Genomic DNA, 27985 nt, shown 5'->3' with positions numbered 1-27985 from the left:
CAAAAATCAAATTGGGTCAAATACCTTGATTAGAGGCAAAATTCTTTCTATAATAAATGCCACTCGACTAAACATACTTTATTATAACACTTAACCAAACATATCTAATAATCACAAATTGCTTAGTTTAGTGTCTCATAACACTTAACCAATCGTCGTAAGTCTATTTTTATGATGAGGATACTCCAAAATAGTAATAATGTGGAGTGGAAACGTTCCAACTGCATGGTATATAATACTGACATGTGGAATGGAGGTTAGAACAAGCATGAAATGTAGGCACATTGTCCGCTAGCCTGGAATATAAGTAAAGGCCTAATGCCCAAGTGGTAAGGCAGGATTAATCAGGCTTTGTGTTAATCAGCTTTCCACACCGAAATGGCTGTGACTACAAATGCTAAATCCGGAGCCTACCTCCTCTTCGTGGCTGCATTCTTCCTGGCCTTGTCCACTACCTCTACAGCTTTAAACATCACCAAAGCGCTTGCAGATTACTCTGAGTACAGCACTCTCAGCAATCTTCTCAAGCAGACAAAGCTGACCGAAGCTATCAACCATCGTCTAACCATTACCATACTAGCCCTGGACAACGATGCCATCAAATCCATCGCAAACAGACCCAACGATGAACTTAGGGAAATCCTCATGAATCACATCATCCTTGACTACTTCGATAAGGAAAAGATCCGAAAGCTGGGAAAGAAGAGTGCTCTTCTCACCACTCTGTATCAAACCACTGGCTCGGCTTCGAACCAAAATGGTTTCGTCAACATTACAAGGATTGCACCAGGAGATGTTGTGTTTGGTTCAGCCACCAAGGGTTCACCACTAGTTGCTAAGCTTCTGGGTTCCGTCATTTCCCAGCCTTTCAACTTATCAGTGCTCCACATTAGCACACCCATTGTGGCTCCTGCCTTTGGTGATCCCATCCTTCCTCCACCACCACCACCGGGTTCCAAGCCACCGGCCCCTGCTCCCAAGAAGTCCAAGTCTAGCAGTAGCAGTGCCCCTAGCTCCGATGCCGAAGATGAGGCAGACTCCCCTTCTCCATCCGACGCACCAGCTCCATCTCCTAAAGCTGCCAAAAGGAAGTCGCCCCCCAAACCCAAAGATTCTGATGACAATGATGAAGATTCTGAAGCACCTTCTCCTTCCGCTTCCTCTAGAGTAGTGTGGTCATGGGTAAGCGTTGCTGTGGTGATTGGATTGATAGCCTTCTAAGTTACGCTACGTGGGGAGCCAAACGAATTTTAGCTTTATATTTATATTATAACGAAAGCCGGGCTTGAGGAAAGCCTAATCCCCGTTATGAGAATAACCGAAACACAAAGGTATAATTCAAGATTCCCATTTACCTGCTTTCACAATGTAATAGAGAGTTAATAAATTCCTATTATTTGTGATAGAGAAATGGAGTCCTGGCATTAGGGTGTTCAAATTAATCCGTGACGGTTAACTATAATCAATAATCGATATAATCATTATATTTTATAGGTTAATTAATCAAATCGTTAAAATTTAATAATTTCGGTTAATTAAACCGTTAAAAATAACAGTTAACAGTTAAAGTTAATGAATTTTAATAAATGGTTGACCATCGTTTAATAATTAATAAATTATAATTAATTAATCATATTTTTTAGATAATAGAATTAGAAATAAAATCAAAATGATTATTCCTATTTTTTATTTATCAAGTTTATCTTATATAGTCCGTCAAAAAAAGTTTATCTTATATAGAAACACATTAAATTAAACATAAGTGAAATAAATATCTGATTTTAAATTATAAAATATAAATATACACATAAAATTTTAAATTGTAAAAAAAAAATATAACTCATAATATATATATATATATATATATATAGATATATATATATATATATATATTTCTATAGAATAAAATATATTTATAAATAAATAAGATTTTTATAAATATATATGTTTCTATCCTCGTAAATTTTAAAAATTTTAAGTTGTGTTATGTTTGAAAAATATTGTAATAGGTTAACTATATATTACCATATAATCAAACCGTTAATAACAGTTAATCGTTAGCCGCTAACGGTTCTAACGGTTAATCATTTTTTAATGGTAGGGTTATGGTTAATAAAATTTAATAACTATTGTAACGATTAACCGACCATGAACACCCCATTCCTATATGTGTTTTCCATATCCTTACTAACTCTTACCAAATGTACTTGCAACTCCATGCAAGCACAAAATGATCCAACTTCATACAAAACTTTTCTCCTATAAGTTTGCAATAAACGGTACCATTATTATTCAGGGTAAACTATTTGAATGATCATCCAATTATGAGATTGGTGTCAATATGACCACAATTTTCAAAATTGAGTCAATATGATCACTTAACTATTTAATTGGTTCCAATATGGCACCTTGTCGTTAACATTTAACGGAACTACTTACATGACAGTTAACAAAATTAGTATAATTATATATTTGATCCTCAATACTTGTACAATCAATCAATTTGGTCCTAATTTTAATTTTATTTAATAAATTAATCATCCAATCAGGAGGTAACACATGTCAACATATGATCATGACACTTCTCACATCTAACAAGTGTCAACTCTTGGTTGGAGGTTTTTTTTTTATAAATTTTAATTTATTTAATTAATTTTTTTATCCAATCAAATGATGACACGATGATCGATGAAATCTAGGACCAAACGGTCACCAACTATGATTGTACATAAACCCTAAACCCTAAGCATTAAGTTTTTAATATAACATTTTAAGTTTGCACCACTGACATAAATTTATGTGTCCGTCCGGATCGTGATGATTTATAACTACAACTTTAAACTAAACACATAATAAAAACATTTTTCTATAATCATTAACATAAAAAAACTAGAAACTTAAGATCACATAAGGACCATATAAACTTAAACAAAAGGTTATAAAATTAACCAACTAAACTTGAACAAAATGTAGATACGAACAGATCTGATCACATCGACAAACAAACCATAAAAAGAGATCAAGCTATTGAAAGACCATCGACAAACTACAAATCAGAAACGAACGACCAAATCCAATCAGGAAAGATCAACATGATAATAAAGAAGTGACATCTTGATAAGTCATGGTGATGTCAAATTCAACCTGAGAAAAATGATAAACGAAAAGAATGACCAAATGACTGAAAGCATGTCATAAAAGTAGAAAAAAATGTGTCATAAAGACAGGGTTATTAAAAATTAAAAACAAATACGCTATAATAAATGAAAAATAAAGAATACAGATTGTCAACGACCAATACTAAAATTGATGTGACCGTGGATTATAAATAATAAAGAAGAAAAAGAGTATTTATATATTGTTTAGTATTATAGGTTTTGAGTCGATTTAAATAATACTATATGTGGAGATCAGTTTTCTACTATGTGATCAAAGCTGCAAGCAGAAGAGCATGGAAACCATAAGAGGAAGGATATGATTTAATTAGTACTGCAGATTCAATTAAAAGCCTTAACAACAACCAACCGACCATATTCAATTAAGTTCATTCGTTTCCAACACTTACTTCTCTATATAAACCCTAACCATTTCCTCCATTGATTCACACCTAACAACTTTCAAAGAACACAAAGTAAAACAATATCCTCTCACCTTCCAAACTTATCACCTTTATTTTTTCAAGGAATTCCCCGTGGCTGGTGTTAAGCTTGTTTGTGCTCTGGTGTTGGTGGTTTCTCCCATTGTCACAATCGCCCTAACAGGTGGAGATATGTCGATGAAGATGGTCACTTGCGTATAATACTTGTAGAACGGAGAAGCCATGTCGGTGCCTAGCTATAATGGGGTTCGAGGCCTGAACCGCAAAACTGCCTGTAGATGCTTGCAAATGCAGCTAGTTCTATCCCCAACATCAACGCTCCTTTAGTCGAAAGTCTCCCGGGCAAATGCGGTGTCAACATTTCTTACATGATCAGCACCTCTACTAACTGCAACATCCAAAGTTCTCTCTTCTTCCTCTTGTCGAAACAATTTTTCCTTAAAAGGTGAAAATGTGAGATTTTGAAAACCACATCAATTTTTGACTTATCTCTTTCAATCGATTTTTAATTTAAAAACAAATGCGATTTAAAAAAACTCTCATTTCGAAAAATTCAAATTTCCTTTACAATCGAAAAAAATACGGTTCAAAGAGTCACCACCAATCTTTGATTAGGATGTGATTGGGCACCCAAAAATGTTTTGTTATTTTAAATAAAAAATTACTTTTAATTAAAACAACAAATTAAGGTCTGCATTATCAAAAATGAGTTCGGGAGTCGGTTACGTATGGGGAAGGATTAGCACCCCCACAACGCCCTAAATCGGTACCTAGTCGATTGATTAACGTCTTTGCAATGAACCTTAAAATTTCAAACTTAATTTGACTTTTGATCCTATAAAACAAAGATGTAAATTTAAAAACATTCAAAAGAACTCAAATAAATTAAATTAAAATTACCGAGTCATTTTAGAAAGATAAAGAATGTTCGATTATTTACAAATATCGAGACCAAATCTTAAAAGCTATAACAACCTTTTCTCGATAAATTTAAATAGCCGAACATTTCTTTTTCTTATATTCCCAAATTTTAAAGTGATGGATCAATTTATAGGCGTCACTAATGAGATACATTTTTATTTTAAAATCATTAAAAGCGAACCTCAAATGCGTTATGACAACCCACTTAAAACAATTTTAAATTAAAAGTGTATTACCTTTAATCCAATTATGTAATATATCGAGTTATGCAAATGAGGTTACCATACGAATCGTGCAAAAAAGGATGTCATACCAAAATTAAAAATATCATACAACGTAAAAAAATACATATATTTTAATTAAAAATCATAAATTATGCATATTAACATATTATATACAAATGTGACTTAATTATAAAAATAAAATCATGACATGTTAGAATACAAAATTTAAAATATATATGTACATATTAAAAAGTGACTAAATTTAAATAAATGTAAAATTCAGCTTGCAAATCAAAAATAAACCAAGGACCTAAATATAAGCACATCCATAAAAAGGGTCTACACGTGAATAACTCAAAATTATAACTAAAACTAAAACTGGAAAAATAGCGAAATTATGACAAACACAAAATATTAAAATTCGAATATAGACTTACAAGTGACTGAAATACAAACACGCTAAAATAAGAAGTCTAAAACCTAATTTTATCCTAAACATTTAATATAGAGCCCAAATGAACTAACCCTACAGTAACCTCACGCAAAAACCCAAAATATTTAATATATAACCTAACTATAAAAAACCCTAAGTTATTTTTTTAAAACTAAAGAACCTAGCCATTTCCAGTATCCTTCTCCACTCTCCCTTTCTGCCACGCAACTGTGAACCTCTCTCCCTCACTACTCATGCGACGCAGCTCACAATTCTAATAGCCTAACCCCTCTGCTGCTCTTAATCGAGACCCTCAAGACCCATGAGCCTTCAAAACTTTTTTTGGCCACCTCTCAACGATAGCCCCTTTCTCCGGTAAAGACCAAATATAACAAGGTAAATGGATCTCTCTATTTTCTATTTTATTTCAAAATTATTCAACTTATTAAGACTCAACCCAATTTTTTTACGACAATGGAATCTTAACGGCGATGAGGAGTCAACTAAACTCTACCGGATTTCGCATAACCCAAGTAACTCAACCCCAAAACCCTTTCTTCTTTACTCATTAATGGACTCATTTCTAACTAACACAACTCTTTTGTTTTGATAGCGTAAGTTCAAACAATTCTGAGGCAAAATGAGATGAATCGCAACTAAGGTAAACATTTAAATTATATCCTTTACTTTTCTGCTAATTTCAAATAAGGAACAAAAAATTAAAATTTCAGAAGAAGAATTGGAGAAGAACCTTGGAAATTTGCTTACTTATACTTGAACGCTAAAAACAATTGACTTGTTTTTATTGGTTGCTTCCAACGAACCAGGGCCGAGGAAATCCCTTTATGACAACACTGTTTGATTTTTGAATATGGGAAAGAAAACTTTTACACCACCATTCTTTTCTTTTGCTCTATTATGTTAAAAAACAAATAAAATCTCTCTTCTTCTAGTAATGGTCTCTCTTGGCTGGTTCTCTTTTTTTTTGGCTATGTATTATCCGTCTCTCCCCGTTCTCTCAGTTAATTCTTCTCTGGTTTATTTTCTCTGTATTCTTTTTCTTTTCTTTCCCTCAAAACCCCATCTCTCTATTCTTTAGTGGTTAATTCCATTCAGAACTCCCATTTACCATTTTTCTCTTGATCATGGACCTCGATATTCACTAACTTCTATATCATCCTTATTAACTCCCCGTAACCGTCTCTTACGTGGAATGGAGGTTGCTCAGCTAGATCCTTGGACTTGAATTGGGCCTCCAACTGTCTTGGGTACGAGTTGGGTCGCAAGTAATTTTCTATAACCCGGACAAAATGAGCATTTACAACTGCCCCTCTTTGCTCATTGTCGTGCAACGAGAATAGAGAAAAGATCAATAGATGGTCAAATTTGTCTGGCAACGAGAACTTAAAAAGATTAAACCACTCCACTGTTACTTCGGGATAAATGAGACTTGAAAAATCTTCGAACGATGGGTCTGTTCCCTCTTGTTCAGGGATTAAGGAACTCGAACAATCTTCTAAAAATGGGTTTGCTCCCTATTTCTTCAGGAAGTAGAACTCGAATAATCTTCTGCTTACGGGTTCGCTCCCTCTTACTTCAGGGGGTAGAACTCAAACAATCTTCTACCTACGGGTTCACTCCCTCTTGCTTCAGAGAGTAGAACTCGAACAATCTTCTGCCTACGAGTTCGTTCCCTCTTGCTTCAGGGAGTAGAACTCAGACAATATTCAGCCTATAGTCCTCCTTCTTGCTTCAGGGAGTAAAACTCGAACAATCTTATGGTGTGATTCTTCTACACTATTCTCCCATGAAGGCTCAACTTCGAAGGTTAAACCTGAAAATCAAACGTTGCCACTCATTAATGTATGATTGAAGATTTGAAAAACATTATACTCGAAAAATTTAAAATTTAAGAGAATCTTTGAGAATCTATTTCTCTTGAGGGAGCTTGTATCGCAACAACTAGATATGCGAATCTTCTTGGACTAGGCTGCCATCTGAACCTATCTCTTCTTCTTGGGACCTTGAATTGGTTAATAACTCCTCATGCGTATTTCTTTTTAATCAATTGATCCGCTTCTTTGTACTCGAGAACCTTTGCTTTCCTTCCATATCTAATAATCTGATGGCTTGCTCCAACGCTCTTCCGAGAAGGCTTAAAATGGCCCGAATGACTTATCACCTTGGTGTGAAAACATCCTACCCGAAGGACTTATGGATGACCTGAAGGATTTATTATCTTGCTCGAAAGACTCAAAAATGACCCGAATGATTTAATCATCATGCTCGAAAGACTTACTGATGGCCCAAATGATTTAATCATCATGCTCGAAATACTTACTGATAGCCCGAAGGACTTCATGATCATGCTCGAAAGACTTACTGATGGCCCGAAGAACTTAATCATCATGCTCGAAAGACTTACTGATGGCCCGAAGGATTTAATCATCATGCTCGAAAGACTTACTGATGATACTTACTGATGGATTTGCTTCACTACTCTTCGGTGAAGGCTTACAAATTACCCGAAGGATTTAATCATCATGCTCGAAAGACTTACTGATGGCCTGAAGTACTTCATCATCATGCTCGAAAGACTTACTGATGGCACTTACTGATAGGTTTGCTTCACTACTCTTCGATGAAGGCTTACAAATTACCTGAAAAACTTAATCATCATGTTCGAAAGCCTTACTGATGGCCCAAAGGACTTAAATTGTTTACTGGGTAAAAAATATTTCTTATTTTTCAAAATCTCAAATTTCATATTTTAATGAGAAATCTTTCTCATTTCACTTCATAAAATGACTTAATGATCGGTCCACGTGCCCTGCTTCAAAGCAATGATTCCTTTGTGGATTGACCCCTGCGTTCATCAGGTTCTGCCTCTCTAAACATAATTCCCTGTATTTGATGTTTAACTTCTACCTTTCAATTGTCGAGATTTTAACATCATGCATCTTATCTTTTCACTGGAAGATATGTCAAAATCATGTGTTTATGCATGAAACACGAATGCAATTAAATGTATCAATGTAATGCATTTTCTTTTATGCAAATGATGTTGTCATGAATGCATAAATGTCGATTCCATCTTCATTTAACTTCAAAGTGGCAAACTTAGTATTCTTCTACTTGATCATTCCTCTCCGGGGTTTGCTTTAGATGTCCGTATAACAACTCATAATTTCTAACTTGCATTTTTGAAGAGTCTTATGATCTTCTTCAATCTTCTTGTTGTCTTCGTTTTCTATCTTCATTTCGGAGAAATTGCTTTCTCTCTCAACTTCTTGCTAGGATCAGAAATACCACTGTGTTGCCCCATTTCTGTCCTTGGCTCAATTACGCTTTCTAAGTTATTCTTTATGGACTCTGCCATTGGTTTATGCTCGGTTGGTTTGCTTTACAATGTAAGCTCTGCTCAAATTCACGGTCTGACCCTGACACTTCAAGTTGTGAGACTCATTCTCAATATCTTCTTGGTCTAAATCTTGTCATCCCAACATGATCTGGGTTTCTGGTCATGCCCCAAAATGGGTACTCTTGGATCTCTTTGTGCCCAACATACCATAACTTGAATGTTCTCATTCTCGTGTCACTACACAGTAGTGTTGTCAAGTAGTTTGAGGGCGTCTCTTCACATTGTCATAAATACTTAAGAATTGATCAATTCTTCTAACCAAATGTCTTGCATTTTATACAAGCTGTAATAGGTGCCCTTTCTGAAGAATGAGATCATCTTCTTCTTGAAGGGTTATTGACAACGTCACAAGGAAATGTTATAAGTTTCATTCTTCATTCATTCTGTTCTCTTGGACCATTTACTTCAAGATTGTGGAATGCTTCATGTTCTGGAATCGCTTATTCATTTTCTCCAATAGAGGCATAATGAGCCTCACCAGCTTCAAGGACCTTTCACACTTGAAACTGTCATGTTTGAAAATGTTTTTCCTTTTTCTCTTATTATAGGGATCAAAGAATGAAAGAATTTTATAAAACATTGCCCCTTAATTCAGGCTCACAATCAAATCAAATCATAAACATGAGTTCAAAGAATATCAAAAGAATCAATAACTATTTAATTTTTCAGAGTTATAACTCTTTGACAAGTGCCAAAATTGATGGGTTGGCTTCAGGTTGGCTTCCTATTTTTTAAGGTTTCGGCCAACAAACTTACATTTTTTCTCGGTCCTTGCGAACATCACAATATGCCCCTCCTTCTGGCTTGGTATTTTAATCGGATACGGACAAAATGACACAACTAGCATAATCAATTACTAGACTTTCTAGAACACTTCTATTTCAATTCTCTGAAATCTTCCATTTGTTCAAGCTTCGTAGACTCCTCTAACAAAGGCAGTGTAGAAATATCGGTCTAAAAATGAAAATTCTGAGTGCTCGTGTGAAATTGACTATAACAGGTGTTACTTGACTCCCTTAGTCCATCTTTACCAAAACTCCTTATTTATAAAATTGATTTAATTTGCCATTGCCTGGCTAGGTGAAATCAGCTTTATTGTAATTTGCCATTGCCTGGCTAGCTAAAATCAGCTTTATTGTAATTTGCCTTTATCGGGCTAGCTGAAGGTTTCATCTCATCACAAAGTCTTTGACTTGACAATCACAGTGGAGTATACACCGAATTGCCAAGTACCCAATCAAGGTCATGGTTTGAATATAATCTATTCATAAAGCCAGGGCTTTCGAGTTTCCTCTATAACCAATTGCTTTAGCGGAATAGCTCAGCTTTATTGTATACATATAATATAATCACCTTTATTAGGCTAGCTGAATTATGTCCATAAAGCCGGGGCGTTTAACCAATTGCTCTAGAGGGATAGCTCAAGTTTTATTATATACATATAATATTATAATATGGGTATACAGATCCAATTTCTTAAGCTTGTCAAGAAGAACCTGTCATAGTCTAGGTGTTGTTGAAAGTCAGAAAATCTCATCGTTAGAGTTCAATTTCCAAGCAACTGACCTAAACTAGATTCACCTACTCGACTATTCCATCTGTAAAGATCATAATCATCCTTGAACATCATCAACAAAAGTGAAATCTAGTTGGTTTTGTAACATCATACACAAAATATGCCCCATGTTGTCCGCTCCTATACATACCTGAATATCAAGCCTCTTGTTCGTATCCTTATGATAGAATAAGGCTATATCGGTCCCTGCAAGAAAATTGTATAGTGTTCGATTGTATCTTCTGGGGATAAGGTCAAGGTCCTTGTTTTATCAGGTTTCAATCATGTCACTTTGTCAAAGAACAATAACTCTGACCATTTACAGAGTTTTTTTAATTCAGTTGATATTCAAAGAATATCAAGTTGCAAATTTGATTCAATGCTCACTATCCTTAAAGTAACATGAATTTATTTAAACATCATCACAAAAAAATCGAGAAATGATGAAAAACAAGTTCAAACATGATGTTGCAAATGGAATAAAGCTTCATGATAGAATGAAATGATCTCTTCCTACCTAGGATGCCCCATCACCCATCTAATGTCGTGGCACTTAACTCAAACGGATGTTACATATTTCTCTTTGATGCCCCACTCGAGCTCGTCATCCACTGTTCCACCAATTCCTCTATTAACGTCTCATTTGCCACAAGCATCTCTATGTCCTTTAACAGCGGCCTACAGTTTCCCGTAGAATGTCACAATGCCCCCAAGTGGAAATCACAGACACTATCTTGATCAAAGCTATGAGCAGAAGGGTCTGGTTGCACTTTTACTGGCCTCGGTGTGAGGTATTGACCTTCAATCAAATGGGGATACAAATATGAGATAGGAGTTTGGAACACTTTCAAAGCATTTTTTGATCTTGGGACTTTCTTTGGACGTCTCGAGTAACCCGCTACCCCTTTTCTTTTACGGCTTTGAGAGCTCTGGACGTAACATTCATTCACCTCATCAGTTTGTTCCTTTTGATCGGTTGGGTTTTTAGAAGTGTCTTTCAAGTTTCCTTTGCTGATTGCATCCTCAATTAACTCTCCAGCTATCATAATATCCTTGAAGTTATTCGTCGACTTTCCCAATATTAACTCAAAGAAAGGAGCTGGAAGAGAATCGTGAAACATATATGATATTTCTTCTTCTAACAAAGGAGGTTGAACTTGTGCTGCCACTCCTCTCCATCTTAGGGCATATTCTTTAAAGCTCTCAGTAGCTTTCATTCTTATCCTTTGAAGGTCATGACGTTTTGGGGCTAAGCCTTTAACATATTGATATTGCCCTAGAAAAGCATCAACTAGGTTGACCCATGTCTTGATCTGTTCTTTGTTCAAACGGTTATACCATACTACAACTGGCCCAGCAAGACTATCATGGAAGTAATGAATCAACAGATTGTCATTATTTAGGTACCATTCCATCTTTCTACAAAATATCTTTAGATGAATTAGGGGACAACTAGTGTCATCATACTTTTCAAAATCAGTCACCCTAAATTCATGTGAGATAACCAAATCAGGAACCAAACTGAGTTCTTTAGCTTCTAACTCATTGTGAGGGGCATTAACAACCTTTACATCTTTAATGGCTTCATTCAACCACTTGATTTTCTCTTCAAGTTGCTCATAATTGATGAGGCTTTTCCCTTGGTTTGAGTTAGATGCTCCAGGGTAGGTTATGATTCTCGATGTACCAGTCTGATGATATTGATTTACTTTATCCTCCATTTTCTCTTTACCAGTAGCCTGTGGTACCAGTACCTGGATCATTTGATTCGATACGCCTTGCAAAGAACCCGATGCTTGATTCCTCGTATCTTGTTATAACCCGACCAAATGCTCTTGTAGCTGATCTTGTAATTTCTCACTAGATTATTCCATTGCTTCTATTTGTTTGTTCATGACGATGAGGAACAGTATGAATGAATGATCTTGTTATTACTGTCACATAACATTCCATAAATTATTTCTGTATTTTATAATTAATGCATGTAAAATACTTAAATAAATACATGCAATGCAAATGAAAATACCAAATGCAAATACAAAAGGTGTCATTCCAGAGTGATCATCTTAAAACAACTTTCATTGAACACAAAGGTCTCGATACATTGCTTTCTTGGGTCATAACTTCTTTCATGACGTTGTCTCTTTTCTCTATCTTGAGTGCCGATTCTCGGAGCTGTAGACACTGCTGTTGAATCTTCCTTGTAAGAAAGTCATTGTGGTTATGAAGCTCTTGTATAAGATCACTACAATCATCCAAAATCTTCATCAACTTCTCGTTCTTGGCTGTAACAGCTTCTAGCTCAGCTTCATTCTCTCGCTTGTAGCGTTGAAATGAAATTTCCATATTGGCAATGGACCTAGTCAACATCTGATTTTCGGCCTGATATCTTCCCAAATTATCAACAACTATATTGCATCTTTTTTCTACAATTTGTAAATCATGAGAAAACTTCTCGGCTCGACCTTCGTGCACCTTGCAATTCTTTCTCAACTGTTCAACATCATTTTTAAGTTTAGTGACCCCTATTATCCACTCCTCTGGGGCATTTCCTATACCATCAAATTTAAAAGCTTGACTGATCCTTTGAAAACTATCTTGCATGGCTTCCATCTCTCTACTCAATTTATCATTTTCACACCTTAAATGGTGAATCAGAGTTTCGTATTTTTACAAACAATTTTCTTCATGGATGTCCTCACCGATACCCTTACCTTTGGTCAATTTTGGTACAAACTCAACAGGATAATCCGTTTTCAAATCGGGTTGTCCTTTCAATTCAAACTCAAATACTCCATGATCTAGAAGAAGTTAGACTCGACGTTTGAAGATAGAACAATTCTCAATAAAATGTCCTTGAATTTCAGCATGATATTCACAACGAACGTTCCACTTCTCGGGCTTCTAACAGTTCATCATACAACTCCTTATAAGATATTGGGATGTAATCAAAACGAGAGCCACCTCTCAACTTGGGTTGAACTAGAGTTTCCGGTTTTATTTCCCCTATTGTTGGGAATAGACTATCAAACACCAACGAGTTCTGACTGCATGTCTTCTTTTCATCATTCTGAACTTCTATAGTTGCCCCTATTTTCTTGGCATTTCCAAACAACTTGTTGATACGAACAATGCTTGTGTGTGATTTCTCATAATGACTAGAATCAACAGGTTCTAAAGTAGTCCCTTGCGTATATGATACCTCGAGATTATTTTCATTGAGTTCTTTCTTTTCTTTTGTAGAAGTCTCTCTTCCTTTGGACAAAACATCTATTCTATTCATCATCTTGGACATTTTCTCTTTTATATCTCTTATCTCCTTGTGCTCTTTGTCAGACATATGATCTTTATGCGCGCAACTCTCCACTATTTTCGAAGCTTTCTCAGGATGCCATTTCTTGACTGTGTTATAGTCTGTTTGATCACGAAACCCCTTGTCCGTCATGAAAACCTTTTACTATGATGACCACTAACAAATCAACACCTTTTGAATATGTCATGATCATGCAATGCAGACAAAGAGAAAAAACAACATAGAAACAAGTTAGTACAAATAAGATAACAAAATGACAAAAATCAACAATAGCAAAATAAATAAATTAATGCCAATAAGAATGCAAATACAAATGCACAAGGTGTTAATTCCAAAAGTGACCACCATAGAACAACCTTCATTTAGACAACAAGAATTCAGTACACCATGTAGTCAAAGTATAAATGTGATTCTTCGTTTCTTCATTTCCTTGAGCCGTACTCTTCATGGAATATAATATTGCACCCAAAGTTGTCGGCGTACTTTATCACCTTTGATGACGCCAGATGTCTTTAAATTGAATCTTGAGGTCTCTATTTTTACTTTCAATAGGAAGTAGTCTCCATGTCTTTTTGAAGGGTCTTCTCGTCCTTGGTATAACTGTACCTATCTTCTAAAGGAATATCTTGGCCTTCACTCCTTTAAAGAAAGGCTTGAACCAACTTCAGATTTCTTCATTCATCGGATGTTCTTCTTCATGGATCATTTGAACATCTTTGAATCTCCTGATTTTGACTACATGGTTAAAAATTTCTTGTCTCATTATGACCAACCTTCTTATTAATCAATCACTTGCGAATTAACACATTGTGATGACATGAAGATGCGAATGCAATAAAATCAGAAACAAACAAAATACAAAATGTAGATACGAACAGATTTGATCACATCGATAAACAAACCATAAAAAGAGATCAAGCTATTGAAAGACCATCGACAAACAACAAATCAGAAACGAACGACCAAATCCAATCAGGAAAGATCAACATGATAATAAAGAAGTGACATCTTGATCAGTCATGGTGATGTCAAATTCAACCTGAGAAAAATGATAAACGAAAAGAACGACCAAATGACTGAAAGCATGCCATAAAAGTAAAAAAAAAATGTGTCATAAAGACAGGGTTATTAAAAATTTAAAAAAATACGCTATAATAAATGAAAAGTAAAGAATACAGATTGTCAACGACCAACACTAAAATTGATGTGACCGTGGATTATAATAATAAAGAAGAAAAAGAGTATTTATATACTTTTTAGTATTATAGGTTTTGAGTCGATTTAAATAATACCATACGTGGAGATCAGTTTTCTACTCTGTGATCAAAGCTGCAAGCAGAAGAGCATGTAAACCATAAGAGGAAGGATATGATTCAATTAGTACTGCATATTCAATTAAAAGCCTTAACAACAACCAACCAGCCATATTCAATTAAGTTCATTCGTTTCCAACACTTACTTCTCTATATAAACCCTAACCCTTTCCTCCATTAATTCACACCTAACAACTTTCAAAGAACACAAAGTAAAACAATATCCTCTCACCTTCTAAACTTATCACCTTTATTTTTTTCAAGGAATTCCCCGTGGCTGGTGTTTAGCTTGTTTGTGCTCTGGTGTTGGTGGGTTCTCCCATTGTCACAATCTCCCTAACAGGTGGAGATATGTCGATGAAGATGATCACTTGCGTATAATACTTGTAGAACGGAGAAGCCATGTCGGTGCCTAGCTGTAATGGGGTTCGACGCCTGAACCGCAAAACTGCATGTAGATGATTGCAAATGCAGCTAGTTCTATCCCCAACATCAACGCTCCTTTGATCGAAAGTCTCCTGGGAAAATGCGGTGTCAACATTTCTTACATGATCAGCACCTCTACTAACTGCAACATCTAAAGTTCTCTATTCTCCCTCTTGTCGAAACGATTTTTCCTTAAAAGGTGAAAAGGTGAGATTTTGAAAACTACATCAATTTTTGACTTATCTCTTTCAATCGATTTTTAATTTAAAAACAAATGCGATTTAAAAAACTCTCGTTTCGAAAAATTCGGATTTCCTTTACGATCGAAAAAAATACGGTTCAAAGAGTCGCCACCAATATTTGATTAGGGTGTGATTGGGCACCCAAAAATATTTTGTTATTTTAAATAAAAAATTAATTTTAATTAAAACAACAAATTAAGGTCTGCATTACCAAAAATGAGTTCGGGAGTCGGTTACGTATGGGGAAGGATTAGCACCCCCACAACGCCCTAAATCGGTACCTAGTCGATTAATTAACGTCTTTGCAATGAACCTTGGAAATTCGAACTTAATTTGACTTTTGATCCTATAAAACAAAGATGTAAATTTAAAAACATTCAAAAGCACTCAAATAAATTAAATTAAAATTACCGAGTCATTTTAGAAAGATAAAGAATGTTCGATTATTTACAAATATCGAGACCAGATCTTAAAAGCTATAACAACATTTTCTCGATAAATTTAAATAGCCGAACATTTCTTTTTCTTACATTCCCAAATTTTAAAGTGATGGATCAATTTATAGGCGTCACTAATGAGATACATTTTTATTTTAAAATCATTAAAAGTGGATCTCAAATGCGTTATGACAACCCACTTAAAACAATTTTAAATTAAAAGTGTATTACCCTTAATCCAATTATGTAATATATTGAGTTACGCAAATGAGGTTACCATGTGAATCGTGCAAAAAAGGATGTCATACCAAAATTAATTAAACAAAATTAAAAATATCATACAACGTAAAAAAATACGTATATTTTAATTAAAAATCATAAATTATGCATATTAACATATTATATACAAATGTGACTTAATTATACAAATAAAATCATGACATGTTAAACTACAAAATTTAAAATATATATGTACATATTAAAAAGTGACTAAATTTAAATAAATGTAAAATTAAGCTTGCAAATCAAAAATAAACCAAGGACCTAAATATAAGCACATCCATAACAAAGGGTCTACACGTGAATAACTCAAAATTATAACTAAAACTAAAACTGGAAAAATAGCGAAATTAGGACAAACACAAAATGTTAAAATTCGAATATAGACTTACAAGTGACTGAAATACAAACACGCTAAAATAAGAAGACTAAACCTAATTTTATCCTAAACATTTAATATAGAGCCCAAATGAACTAACCCTACAGTAACCTCACGCAAAAACCAAAATATTTAATATATAACCTAACTTAAAAAAAACCCTAAGTTATTTTATTAAAACTAAAGAACCTAGCCATTTCCAGTATCCTTCTCCACTCTCCCTTTCTTCCAAGCAACTGTGAACTTCTCTCCCTCACTACTCATGCGGCGCAGCTCACAATTCTAATAGCCTAACCCCTCTGTTGCTCTTAATCGAGACCCTCAAGACCCATGAGCCTTCAAAACGTTTTTTGGCCACCGCTCAATGATAGCCCCTTTCTCCGATGAAGACCCAAATATAACAAGGTAAATGGATCTCTATATTTTCTATTTTATTTCGAAATTATTCAACTCACTAAGACTCAACCCAGTTTTTTTACGACAATGGAATCTTAACGGCGACGAAGAGTCAACTAAACTCCACCGGATTTCGCATAACCCAAGTAACTCAACCCCAAAACCCTTTCTTCTTTACTCATTAATGGACTCATTGCTAACTAACACAGCTCTTTTGTTTTGATTGCGTAAGTTCGAACAATTCTGAGGCAAAATGAGATGAATCGCAACTAAGGTAAACATTTAAACTATCTCCTTTACTTTTCTGCTAATTTCAAATAAGGAACAAAAAAATTAAAGTTTCAGAAGAAGAATTGGAGAAGAACCTTGGAAATTTGCTTAGTTATACTCGAACGCTAAAAACAATTGACTTGTTTTTATTGCTTGCTTCTAACGAACCAGGGCCGAGGAAATCCCTTTATGACAACACTGTTTGATTTTTGAATATGGGAAAGAAAACTTTTACACCACCATTCTTTTCTTTTGCTCTATTGTGTTAAAAAACAAATAAAATCTCTCTTCTTCTAGTAATAGTCTCTCTTGGTTGGTTCCCTTTTTTTTGGCTATATATTCTCCGTCTCTCCCCGTTCTCTCGGTTAATTATTCTCTGGTTTTTTTCTCTGTATTCTTTTTTATTTTCTTTCCCTCAATACCCCCTCTCTCTGTTCCTTAGTGGTTAATTCCATTCAGAACTCCCATTTATCGTTTTTCCCTTGATCATGGACCTCGGTATTCACTAACTTCTATGTCGTCCTTATTAACTCCCCGTAACCGTCTTTATTTTTCAGGGAGTTCTCACGTGGAATGAAGGTTGCTCAGCTAGATCCTTGGACTTGAATTGGGCCTCCAACTGTCTTGGGTACGAGTTGGATCGCAAGTAATTTTCTATAAGCCCAGACAAAACGAGCATCTACACCTCTCATGTTATTAATGGTCTAATTACAGTTTTAGCCAATCTACTTTAGTTTACCATCATCTAATTATTTTTTTCACCTTCTTCTTATAGTGTAAGATGGATGAAGATAAGGGGTTTTAGGAGGCATGCAGGAGCTACATATATAGCAGATAGAAGAAGTGTACGAATTTTTCAGAGTCTATGGTAGCTTCGATGACTTTTTCATAATTTTTATTATTAAATTTTTAATAAAAATATTAAATATATAATATTTTATGCGTTAAAATATAAGAATAAATTTTTATACATTGATGATATAAATGAATTCGTATATATTATAAATTTTAAAAATAAATCAAATCTAATTCCATGATCAAGAACAAAAACTTAAGTTTATTGATCATTTAAAAAAATGTTAGATGATCAAACGGAATCATATGAATAATTGGATGATTAAAACATGTAATTTATCTTTGTCGTTTAGTTGGTGAAAAAAAAATTAAACACTTTAAAAAAAATAACACGTTATTTTTAAATTAAACCTCTTATAATTTAACTCTCAATAATCGCCTCACCAAAACCCTAGCTACTTAACTCGCTGCCGCCAATTTCAACCAGCGAGCTACTTTCTCTCACAATCTCCCTTGCTTGGCTCTCGATTATTATAACTGATTTTCGGATATTGATTTTCTTTTACTTCCAGGAATTCAAAAGATTTCTTCTTTTAGAAGTTTCGAAAACGATGTCGGACGAGGAGCAAGAGGAGGAGGAGTTGGATCTCACCTCCCCTGAAGTTGTTACTAAATACAAGAACGCTGCTGAGATCGTTAACAGTTAATCTCTTTTTTAGTTTCTCACTTCCTTTAGCTTATTGGAAATGGCTTTTGAATTTTTTTGAACTTAATATTATTTTTTGGGGTTTTGTGTGTGTTTATGTTCGAAAGTGTTTGGAAATTTGCAGAGGCTTTGCAGTTAGTTGTAAAAGAATGCAAACCGAATGCTAAGATTGTTGACATTTGTGAGAAGGGTGATACATTTATCGGAGAGTAAGTGTTTAGTCTTTAATGTATTTTTATATGTTTTACAATCGATGGTGAAATTAGTGATTTTTTGGATTGTTGTTGTTTCTTTATCAATGTGAAGTCAGACAGGCAATATGTATAAGAATGTTAAGAGGAAGGTTGAGAGGGGCGTTGCCTCCCCACTTGTCTTTCTGTAAACAACACTGTTTGTCATTCTCTCCACTTGCGAGTGACACCTCTGAGCTGCAAGAAGGTGATACGGTGAAGATGTAAGCTTCAAATAGTATTTTCTTTACTCTTAATTTGACATTTTTGAATATTTTGTTGGGATTTAATGTTTTTTCCCTTTATGCAGTGATATGGGTTGCCACATTGATGGGTTTATTGCTGTAGTTGCGCACACCCATGTTGTTCAGGAAGGGCCAGTCACCAACAGGAAAGCTGATGTTGTTGCTGCTGCAAATACGGCTGCTGAAGTTGCCTTGAGGCTTGTCAGGCCTGGGAAGAAGGTAATTGTTCTGCATTCTTTGTTATTCTTGTGTGTTTTCTTCAACTATAGTGCTTATTCCATTTTATTAGTCTTGAGCCAAACTTTTGATTTTCAAGTTGAATTTAGGGGTTGTTTTTAAAATGTGTAAAGACTGTTTTCAGTTTTGACTCTTAAATTCTGAATTTTAATGAATGTCTTTTATTAGCTATGGATCTACATTCAAATGAAGCTTTTTGTCATAGTTACTCTGATAGGGGAATTAGTCTCTCAACACACTTTGCCTTTAGATTTAACTCATGGAAGTGATTGAAAATGTATAATCCAAATTTGAAGGCTTGGCAACTTTGCCGAGGTGATCAATCTTTTGTCGATCTCCAGTTTTCCCTGTTGCCAATATTATGTTTTGTCATGTTAGGCTACCTTAGGCTAGTACATCTTTTATTGTTTTATGCCAGTTGCCCAACATGACCGACGTTTTCTTTATCACTAACATAAAGTGGATTCAACCCTCTTGGCTGTTTTTCTTGAACCGTGGAGGAATACTATCAAGTAAATACTATACTACATTTTTCATTGTTTCAAAGCTTTACTTCATCCACAAATTGGTTTCTTTTCTGGTTATGGCTGGTATTGTTAACTCTTTTTTTTTATCATTTGTTTGTTCACGTGATTTCTACGTGATGAAGATAATCTTGGGATATGGATTTATTTCCAATGTAGCATCTTTTAGTCATAGTTACACTGATAGAGAATCATAGGTGATCATTCCCTTTGTGCATCACTCTCTACCCTGTTTTTTAACCAGCTGATCTTCCTGCTGCTGTGGGAAGACAACTCACAGGAGGTCAATGGTTTCTTTTTCATACTTACAAAATTATGTAACATAATCTGGACTTCCAAAATTTCCTCATATCCTATTTTCCCTATTTGATGAATAATGTTAAAAGCTATGGATCCGCATCCATGCGAGACTTTTGTCAGAGTTACTATAACGGGGGAATGCTTTTAATGTTCCCCCTTTTGAACTAACTGTTGTGGACTGGTTTTCTGATGAATGCATTCTTACTTACTAGTTTCCTTTGTAATTTATATTGTTCATAACTTGCATACTTCTTTAATTTATATTCTCTGTTGTACTCAACTTCTTTTTATTTTTTTGGTTTTAATGGCAGAATAAGGATGTAACAGATGCAATTCAGAAGGTAGCTGCAGCTTATGACTGCAAAATTGTTGAAGGTGTTCTTGGCCATCAACTGAAGCAGTTTGTGATAGATGGAAACAAAGTGATACTAGAGTTGATGATGCGGAGTTTGAAGAGAATGAAGTTTATGCAGTAGATATAGTTGCTTCGACTGGTGAAGGCAAGGCAATTGTCTCTTGTTATTTAACCTTGTTGCTGTACCGATGCTTCTCTCTATTGATCTTGTCCTTTAAAATTTCCATTTGCTAAAATTGCAGCCCAAGCTTTTGGATGAGAAGCAGACAACTATTTATAAGAGAGCAATCGACAAGAATTATCATTTAAAAAAGAAGACCTCTAGATTTATTTTCAGTGAAATAAATCTGAAATTTCCCATTCTTCCATTCTCTGCTAGGTCTGTTATTGTTTACGTATTTGTTATGAATATGCATTGGTTGTCATTTCCGCTGTTTAATGCTTCATGTGGATTTCCTCTGTACAGGGCTTTGGAAGAGAAACGAGCTCGTCTAGGTTTAGTCGAATGTGTGAATCATGATCTCTTGCAGCCATATCCTGTTCTTCACGAGAAGCCTGGTAAGAAATGATGGCTGAAGTCTAATTTAATAGTGATAGGAGATGGAAAGTAGTATCATGTTGACACTATGTGCTCACACAATCTGGACTTCTAATCCTGCAGGTGATTATGTTGCACATATAAAATTCAAGGTGTTGCTAATGCCTAATGGATCAGATCGGATCACATCGCATCCGCTTCAAGAGCTGCAGCCAACTAAAACAATAGACGATCCTGAAATCAAGGCATGGCTAGCTTTGGGAACGAAGACGAAGAAGAAAGGTGGTGGGAAGAAGAAAGGTATGGTGTAATATAATAAGGATGATCTAACATATTCTTTCGTCAGATAAAACATATTCGATAAGATTAGACAGATTTTGAAGGACTTCGTATTGTAGTAAACCCAAGGTGGTAAATGTGTTGCAGGTAAGAAGGGTGAGCCTATGGATGCATCAACAAGTGATGCTGCTACTTGAGGAAAAACAAAACGAACTCTTGTTCTTCTACTTGCTCTCCCCTCCTCTTTTTGCCCCCTTAATCTTTCAATTTTGGTACTTTTGTATCTGGTTGGTTATGAGTACAACAGGCATTGATCCTATTCATAGTTGAATTGGGTTATAATCGAATGTCATCCACAAATTATATCGTATATATGGGTTTTCTAAGATAATATGGAATACCTGTTACTGTTGGTCTTAATTTTTGGATTTTAAGTGATATTGCAAACCCAATGTCACCCAATTAGTTATGTTGTTGGAATCAGATTTGATTTGCCGATTGAGTGACGGCGCATACGCACAACTGTTTTGGACGGAGATAGTGTAAATTAAATATAAAATTATACATATAGTAAAGACGTGATTTTAATGACATTAAATATTATCTGTGTAAAAATTTTAATTTTATAAATTACAACTAATTAAAGTCCAAAATCACTTTAAAATCAATTACATTTGACTCATCAGGCAAGTTAATTGGATTATGGAACCGGGATGTTTAGGTTTGTTTTTGATTTTGTAGAACTGTTATTAGCAATTCTAAATTGGATTTACTGAAGTCTGTCGAAGAGGGATTTTTTTTTATTTATCAAAAATGACTTTTTGCTGCTAATACAGGAACATAAGAGAAAAACAAGCATACGAGCTTGCTTTGGCCTCTACAGCACTAATGCTGCAACCTCCCTTGGCGGCTCATCAAACACAAATTCTTTAACGGTTCTTCTATTCGTCATCTTTGCTAACATAACCACCACAACTTTCATATCCCTCTGAATACGCTTCGTTTTCACCTCCCAATCTCTACGCAGCAGGGCTCTGATAGCAGCAACAATGACATTGTTCGACAAGGCACAAGATGTATAATTAAGAATCTTTGAAACTTAAAGATTGTTCGTCTCTACCTTCACCCATCGGTGACATAGTCTCCAAGTATGTGTCAATGCTTCGTGTACCGACCATAATGCTGCAAATAGCACTGAACATATGCCAATAGTCCTCGAGAACCCAAAGAGCCATAAACGTTGCGCATTCAGAATCACTCCACCTGCATCAACCATATTGTCCTTGTCCACATTGCACCATCAACCTTCACTTTGACCCAATCTGCTTGCATTTATTTTTCACGAACCTTGATTTCTCACATGGTTGTCGGAACATTGCCGAGCTTTGCTGCTTGTGATGATGTTGTTAACCATTGGGTTTCTCCTGAAAATAATGCTATCTTTTTTCAAGAAATTCTCATCAAAGAGAATACCATTACTTTTCTTCCAAATATTCCAACGTACAAACAACAAAATAAGATGTCCCAGCTTCATCCATTAATTGCAAAGTTTCCTTGGCTGCGTAGGTTTACCAGCAACCAATCCGTCAATGGCAAGGACACAAATTCATCCCACTTATCTCGTTTAACCAGGCTAGTCCAGACTAAGCTGACCGATTTACAAATCTTCATCAATTTTATTTTTGCATGCACTACATATCCTTTCATGTCATATTTCAAACGATTAATTCGAAATTTGTAAGGATCCTTCCCAAAATCACCAACCAAAGAAACTCGTTGTGCAACATCCAATCGCCGAACGAATTTCCAGCAGGCTCCGTTCTCGTCGTTCTCCCTTGCATTAGCGCCTCATAAGCAAAATTTATAGTGAAAACTCTCGTACTTTCCCATTGTCAGCCTAAGGTATCCGCTTTGAGGGGTCGAACTATTGCAATTTTGCACAAAACTCTCCTAGGTAAGATTGAATTCAGTGTGCACCAATCCTAATGACCAGATTCAAAAGTCATTGAAGCTATAGGCGTTGGGTGTGGTTGTCCATTCCCCATGTATTTGGTAGCTAAAGGCCCCTCATCGTCTAACCATTGGTCGTACAAAAAGTCGATCTTTCTACCATAATGAACATTTCAATTTATGTTGTGAATCTGTAATGCACTAAAATTTCATTGAGGACTAAATTGGTAAATAAAAATATTTCGAAGACTAGTTTGATAATTTTTATACATTATAGAATTAAATCTAAATTATGGGATGAATGATTAATTCTTAGAACTTAATTTGTGGAAGATTAATAATTAAATTGAAAGAAAAAAATTTATGAACAAAGGTTTTTTTTTTTTTAAATATTTTCAAAAATCAATACAAATATTTTATTTTCACATAGGTTCATCTCATCAAGTTAATTTGTATTCATTCCGTGATCACATTTTATGATTAAATTTATATTTTTAGTTTTTTTCTAAAAATTGAGATATTATATGATTTAAATAATTTTAAATTTTGTGTGGTGTTTTAATATTTTTTACATGTAATTGATCTTCGAGTCTAAATTTCACTCTAGTTTCAAACACAACCCTCTGAAATTATAACCTTAAACACATATTTTTTTAAAATCTTTTATAATTTTTTTTTATAAATGTTTGATCATATTGAATTTAAAATAACTAATGTCGAATTTATTTTTATTAAAGAATATACATTTTATTGTAAAACTATTTTCGATTCTAAAATAATTTGGACTTTTTGAAAATATGTATAAATACATTAATCATGGAAATGAAAATATCAATTTTCATTTGAAAAGCAAAAATAAAGTTTTTTTCTTTCTTTTTGCCCAGGCAAAAGATGAGAAGAAAAAGAATAAAAGAGAATGCATTTTTGTAATTAAATGCAGAAATGGATATACATATACTGGAAAGATCTAATTAGTGTCCGTATGAGAAGCGCGTGATTCTTGCTCACTCACATTATGAACGGTATCTTTCATAAATAAAATACGAGGAAGTTTAAAAAGCAATAATTTAATTTAAAGTTAAAAAATGATAATTTTTGAAATATAATTAAAAATATGATAAAAAAATATATTATATTTTAATTGTAAATTAAACCGACTAACAGCAGAGCTACCCACGAAATATCCCTTCTACAAATAATTAAAATAATGACAAATATTCGTACGAATGGAATCCGATCCATAGAAAGCCGAAACCGAATCCCGGCCTGCCTCAGCAGAAAAACCGCCCCCGGTATTATTTTCCACTCGGCTCTCTCTTCCTTAAAAATTCCACCGCCACCATTTCCCACTCCACAAACAAACGATCTTCCCAATTTACTCTTTCTCCTTTTTATAAATTTCTTTGAAAAATGGATACCAACCTCGGATCAGTTGACAGTTGCAAACCAAGTTCCAACGACGTTTGCAGTCCACCAAACGGCAACGTTTCCACCATCCAAAGTTCCGTTTCTCTCACCGTCGTCAACGGCTCTGAAGCCACTCTGGGCCGTCACTTAGCTAGGCGGCTCGTTCAGATCGGGGTGAAAGATGTTTTCTCCGTTCCCGGGGATTTCAATTTGACTTTGCTTGACCATTTGATTGCCGAGCCAGGGCTTAACTTAGTCGGCTGCTGCAACGAGCTCAACGCTGGGTACGCAGCTGACGGTTACGCTAGATCACGTGGCGTCGGCGCTTGCGTTGTGACGTTCACCGTTGGTGGGCTCAGCGTCTTGAACGCCATCGCCGGTGCTTATAGTGAGAATCTACCGCTTATTTGCATCGTTGGTGGACCCAACTCCAATGACTATGGAACGAACCGGATTCTTCACCATACTATTGGCTTGCCTGATTTTAGTCAAGAGCTTAGATGTTTCCAGACTGTTACTTGCTATCAGGTACTGTTCTTTCTTCTTCCCTTCCCCTGTTTTTTTTTTTTGTAGTTTTTAGTTTGATCATAAACAAGTGTTCTTTCTTTTTTTACTAGGCTGTGGTGAATAACTTGGAGGATGCTCATGAATTGATCGACACAGCTATTTCAACTGCTTTGAAAGAAAGCAAGCCTGTTTATATCAGCATCAGCTGTAATTTGCCTGCAATTCCACACCCCACTTTTAGCCGCGAGCCTGTTCCGTTTTCACTCTCTCCAAAGTAATTTGTTTTTCTTCTCTTTCCAAGTTACTCCAAGATTGTTTAGCGATTTGTTTTCACGTCGATTAATTTTATTTTCCGTAATGGATGTAGATTAAGTAATAAGATGGGATTAGATGCGGCGGTGGAGGCGGCTGCAGAGTTCTTGAACAAGGCGGTGAAACCGGTTATAGTAGGTGGACCGAAGCTGCGTGTTGCAAAGGCATGTGAGGCTTTTGTTGAGTTGGCCGATGCTAGCGGTTATGCCGTGGCGGTGATGCCATCGGCTAAAGGGCTTGTCCCCGAGCAACATCCTCATTTCATCGGGACATATTGGGGCGCTGTGAGTACCGCCTTTTGTGCCGAGATCGTTGAATCCGCTGACGCTTACTTATTTGCCGGACCTATTTATAACGATTACAGCTCGGTCGGGTACTCTCTACTTCTTAAGAAAGAGAAGGCAATTATTGTGCAGCCTGAACGGGTAGTGATCGGTAATGGGCCTGCATTTGGTTGTGTTTTGATGAAAGATTTCCTTAGAGAGCTTGCTAAGAGGCTCAAGCACAATAATACTGCTTATGAGAATTACCATAGGATTTTTGTCCCAGAGGGACATCCCCTGAAAGCAGCACCTAAAGAGCCTCTGAGGGTAAATGTTCTGTTTCAGCATATACAGAAGATGCTTTCCGGTGAATCCGCTGTCATAGCTGAAACCGGGGATTCTTGGTTTAATTGTCAAAAGCTGAAGTTGCCTACAGGGTGTGGGTGAGTATTAGTCCTCAACTTAGAATATGAACAAAAAACTCGAAATGGGATTTGATATTGAATTCAATGTTTTTTTGGCAGGTATGAATTCCAAATGCAGTATGGATCAATTGGGTGGTCAGTTGGTGCCACTCTTGGATATGCACAGGCCGTTCCAGAGAAACGCGTCATTGCTTGCATTGGCGATGGTAGTTTCCAGGTACGTACTGTCATTTTTTTTTTTGCCAGTTGCGTGGGGGGAAAAACACCTTTGAAGTTGATTCACATGCTTACAATGTTGTATAGGTGACCGCACAAGATGTGTCCACAATGCTGCGATGTGGGCAGAAGACCATTATCTTCCTCATCAACAATGGTGGCTACACCATTGAAGTTGAGATTCATGATGGACCATACAATGTGATCAAGAACTGGAACTACACTGCCCTGGTTGATGCAATTCATAACGGTGAAGGCAAGTGCTGGACATCCAAGGTGAGTCGAAGTCCAAACTTCATACATCGCTTTGCTCAAATCGAATTAATACTAAGAATTTGTTATTGTTATAGGTATTTTGTGAGGAAGAGCTCATTGAAGCAATTGAGACGGCAACAGGAGCCAAGAAGGACTGCTTATGCTTCATTGAGGTGATAGTTCACAAGGACGATACTAGCAAAGAGCTGCTGGAGTGGGGATCTAGGGTCTCTGATGCTAATAGCAGGCCCCCAAATCCTCAGTAAACTCTTTTCGCTGCCTTCGACATGGGATGTTTCATGCTTTAACCTTTTCAAGTTCATGTGAATTTCTAGTATGAGTTATGAATTAAAAATCTGCTCTTCTTTTTTTAATCATTTGAAAAATATGCTGCGGATAGTTGTTGATATTTGTGTTTATAGCCTGGTTTCATTTCTATTTGTATTGGGCAGTTATGTGGTGCGGTGTCTTAGTATACGACTAAAATAAGACGTTATCGATTTTGTTATTATTTTAAATAATAAAACATATAAAAAATGACTGAAAATATCATTATTTTGATCGTTATAATTACCTATATAGGTAAACGCGGTAAAAAAAATTCAGTTAAAAAATGATATTTAGGTAGTGTTTTATCATAAATACCATTTTTATCGGATTTTTTTTCGTGTTTACCTATTTAGGTAATTATAACTGGTTAAAATAATGATGTTTTCGGTCATTTTTTATCGATTTTATTATTTAAAACAATAATAAAATCGATAACGCTTTATTTTAATCGTATATTAAGACGCCGCACGTGATCGTTTCCCATAGGGCCTTTAAATAAAATGCTCCATTAACTATGGAGTTATAAAATGGTCTCTTACTTTGTTTGAGGCTTATAACTATTATAAATTATAAAATAATCACTTAATTATTTATATATTTAGACGTATTTTTTTGTTAAAAATATTGACAACCGTTTGAAATGAATGTTAATGTGATTAAAATTTAAGTTGCATTTTGAGAATTAATTTTTCGTTTATATTATAGGGTTGAGTAAGTGTTTAAAATACTATATTATAAAGTAAGTGTTGAAAGTGATGGTGGTCTCACTAGACATGATTAAAATATTATTTTATGATATTATAAATAATATGTTAACATTTAGTTCAAATAGTCATCAATTTCATAATAATTTTATAATAAAAAAGACGAGTTTAGAATATATAAATAGTCATATGATTATCTT

The 27985-nt window shown here is 35.1% G+C and overlaps 2 protein-coding genes and 1 pseudogene across 2 annotated transcripts; all 3 read left to right on the top strand.

The window, feature by feature from the left end:
• The first annotated feature begins 319 nt into the window (after positions 1-319).
• LOC120191985 (fasciclin-like arabinogalactan protein 3) lies at positions 320-1405 on the top strand. Its single transcript, XM_039194832.1, has one exon. The coding sequence runs from the start codon at positions 379-381 to the stop codon at positions 1219-1221; it is 843 nt and encodes a 280-aa protein (XP_039050763.1). The 5' UTR covers positions 320-378; the 3' UTR covers positions 1222-1405.
• A 17023-nt stretch (positions 1406-18428) lies between these two features.
• LOC120191954 lies at positions 18429-21798 on the top strand (annotated as a pseudogene).
• Positions 21799-24627: 2829 nt separating this feature from the next.
• LOC120191969 (pyruvate decarboxylase 2-like) lies at positions 24628-27112 on the top strand. The gene is made up of 6 exons (XM_039194824.1): positions 24628-25301; positions 25391-25554; positions 25648-26298; positions 26380-26497; positions 26584-26772; positions 26847-27112. The coding sequence occupies exons 1-6, from the start codon at positions 24777-24779 to the stop codon at positions 27015-27017; spliced, it is 1818 nt and encodes a 605-aa protein (XP_039050755.1). The 5' UTR covers positions 24628-24776; the 3' UTR covers positions 27018-27112.
• Positions 27113-27985: the final 873 nt, after the last annotated feature.

This window comes from Hibiscus syriacus, unplaced genomic scaffold (assembly GCF_006381635.1).
Source record: "Hibiscus syriacus cultivar Baekdansim isolate YM2019G1 unplaced genomic scaffold, ASM638163v2 tig00116971_pilon, whole genome shotgun sequence".
In the NCBI taxonomy this organism is placed as follows: Eukaryota; Viridiplantae; Streptophyta; class Magnoliopsida; order Malvales; family Malvaceae; genus Hibiscus; species Hibiscus syriacus.
The sequence above is the reverse complement of the archived record's forward strand: the minus strand, read 5'-3'. Positions and strand labels throughout refer to the sequence as shown.

Bases quoted from the DNA above. Each gene is read 5' to 3' on its own strand.
- LOC120191985 (XM_039194832.1), top strand. From the start codon at position 379: ATGGCTGTGACTACAAATGCTAAATCCGGAGCCTACCTCCTCTTCGTG.
- LOC120191969 (XM_039194824.1), top strand. From the start codon at position 24,777: ATGGATACCAACCTCGGATCAGTTGACAGTTGCAAACCAAGTTCCAAC. The intron at 25,555-25,647 runs GTAATTTGTTTT...TAATGGATGTAG, and splicing joins CCGTTTTCACTCTCTCCAAA to ATTAAGTAATAAGATGGGAT. The intron at 26,498-26,583 runs GTACGTACTGTC...AATGTTGTATAG, and splicing joins TTGGCGATGGTAGTTTCCAG to GTGACCGCACAAGATGTGTC.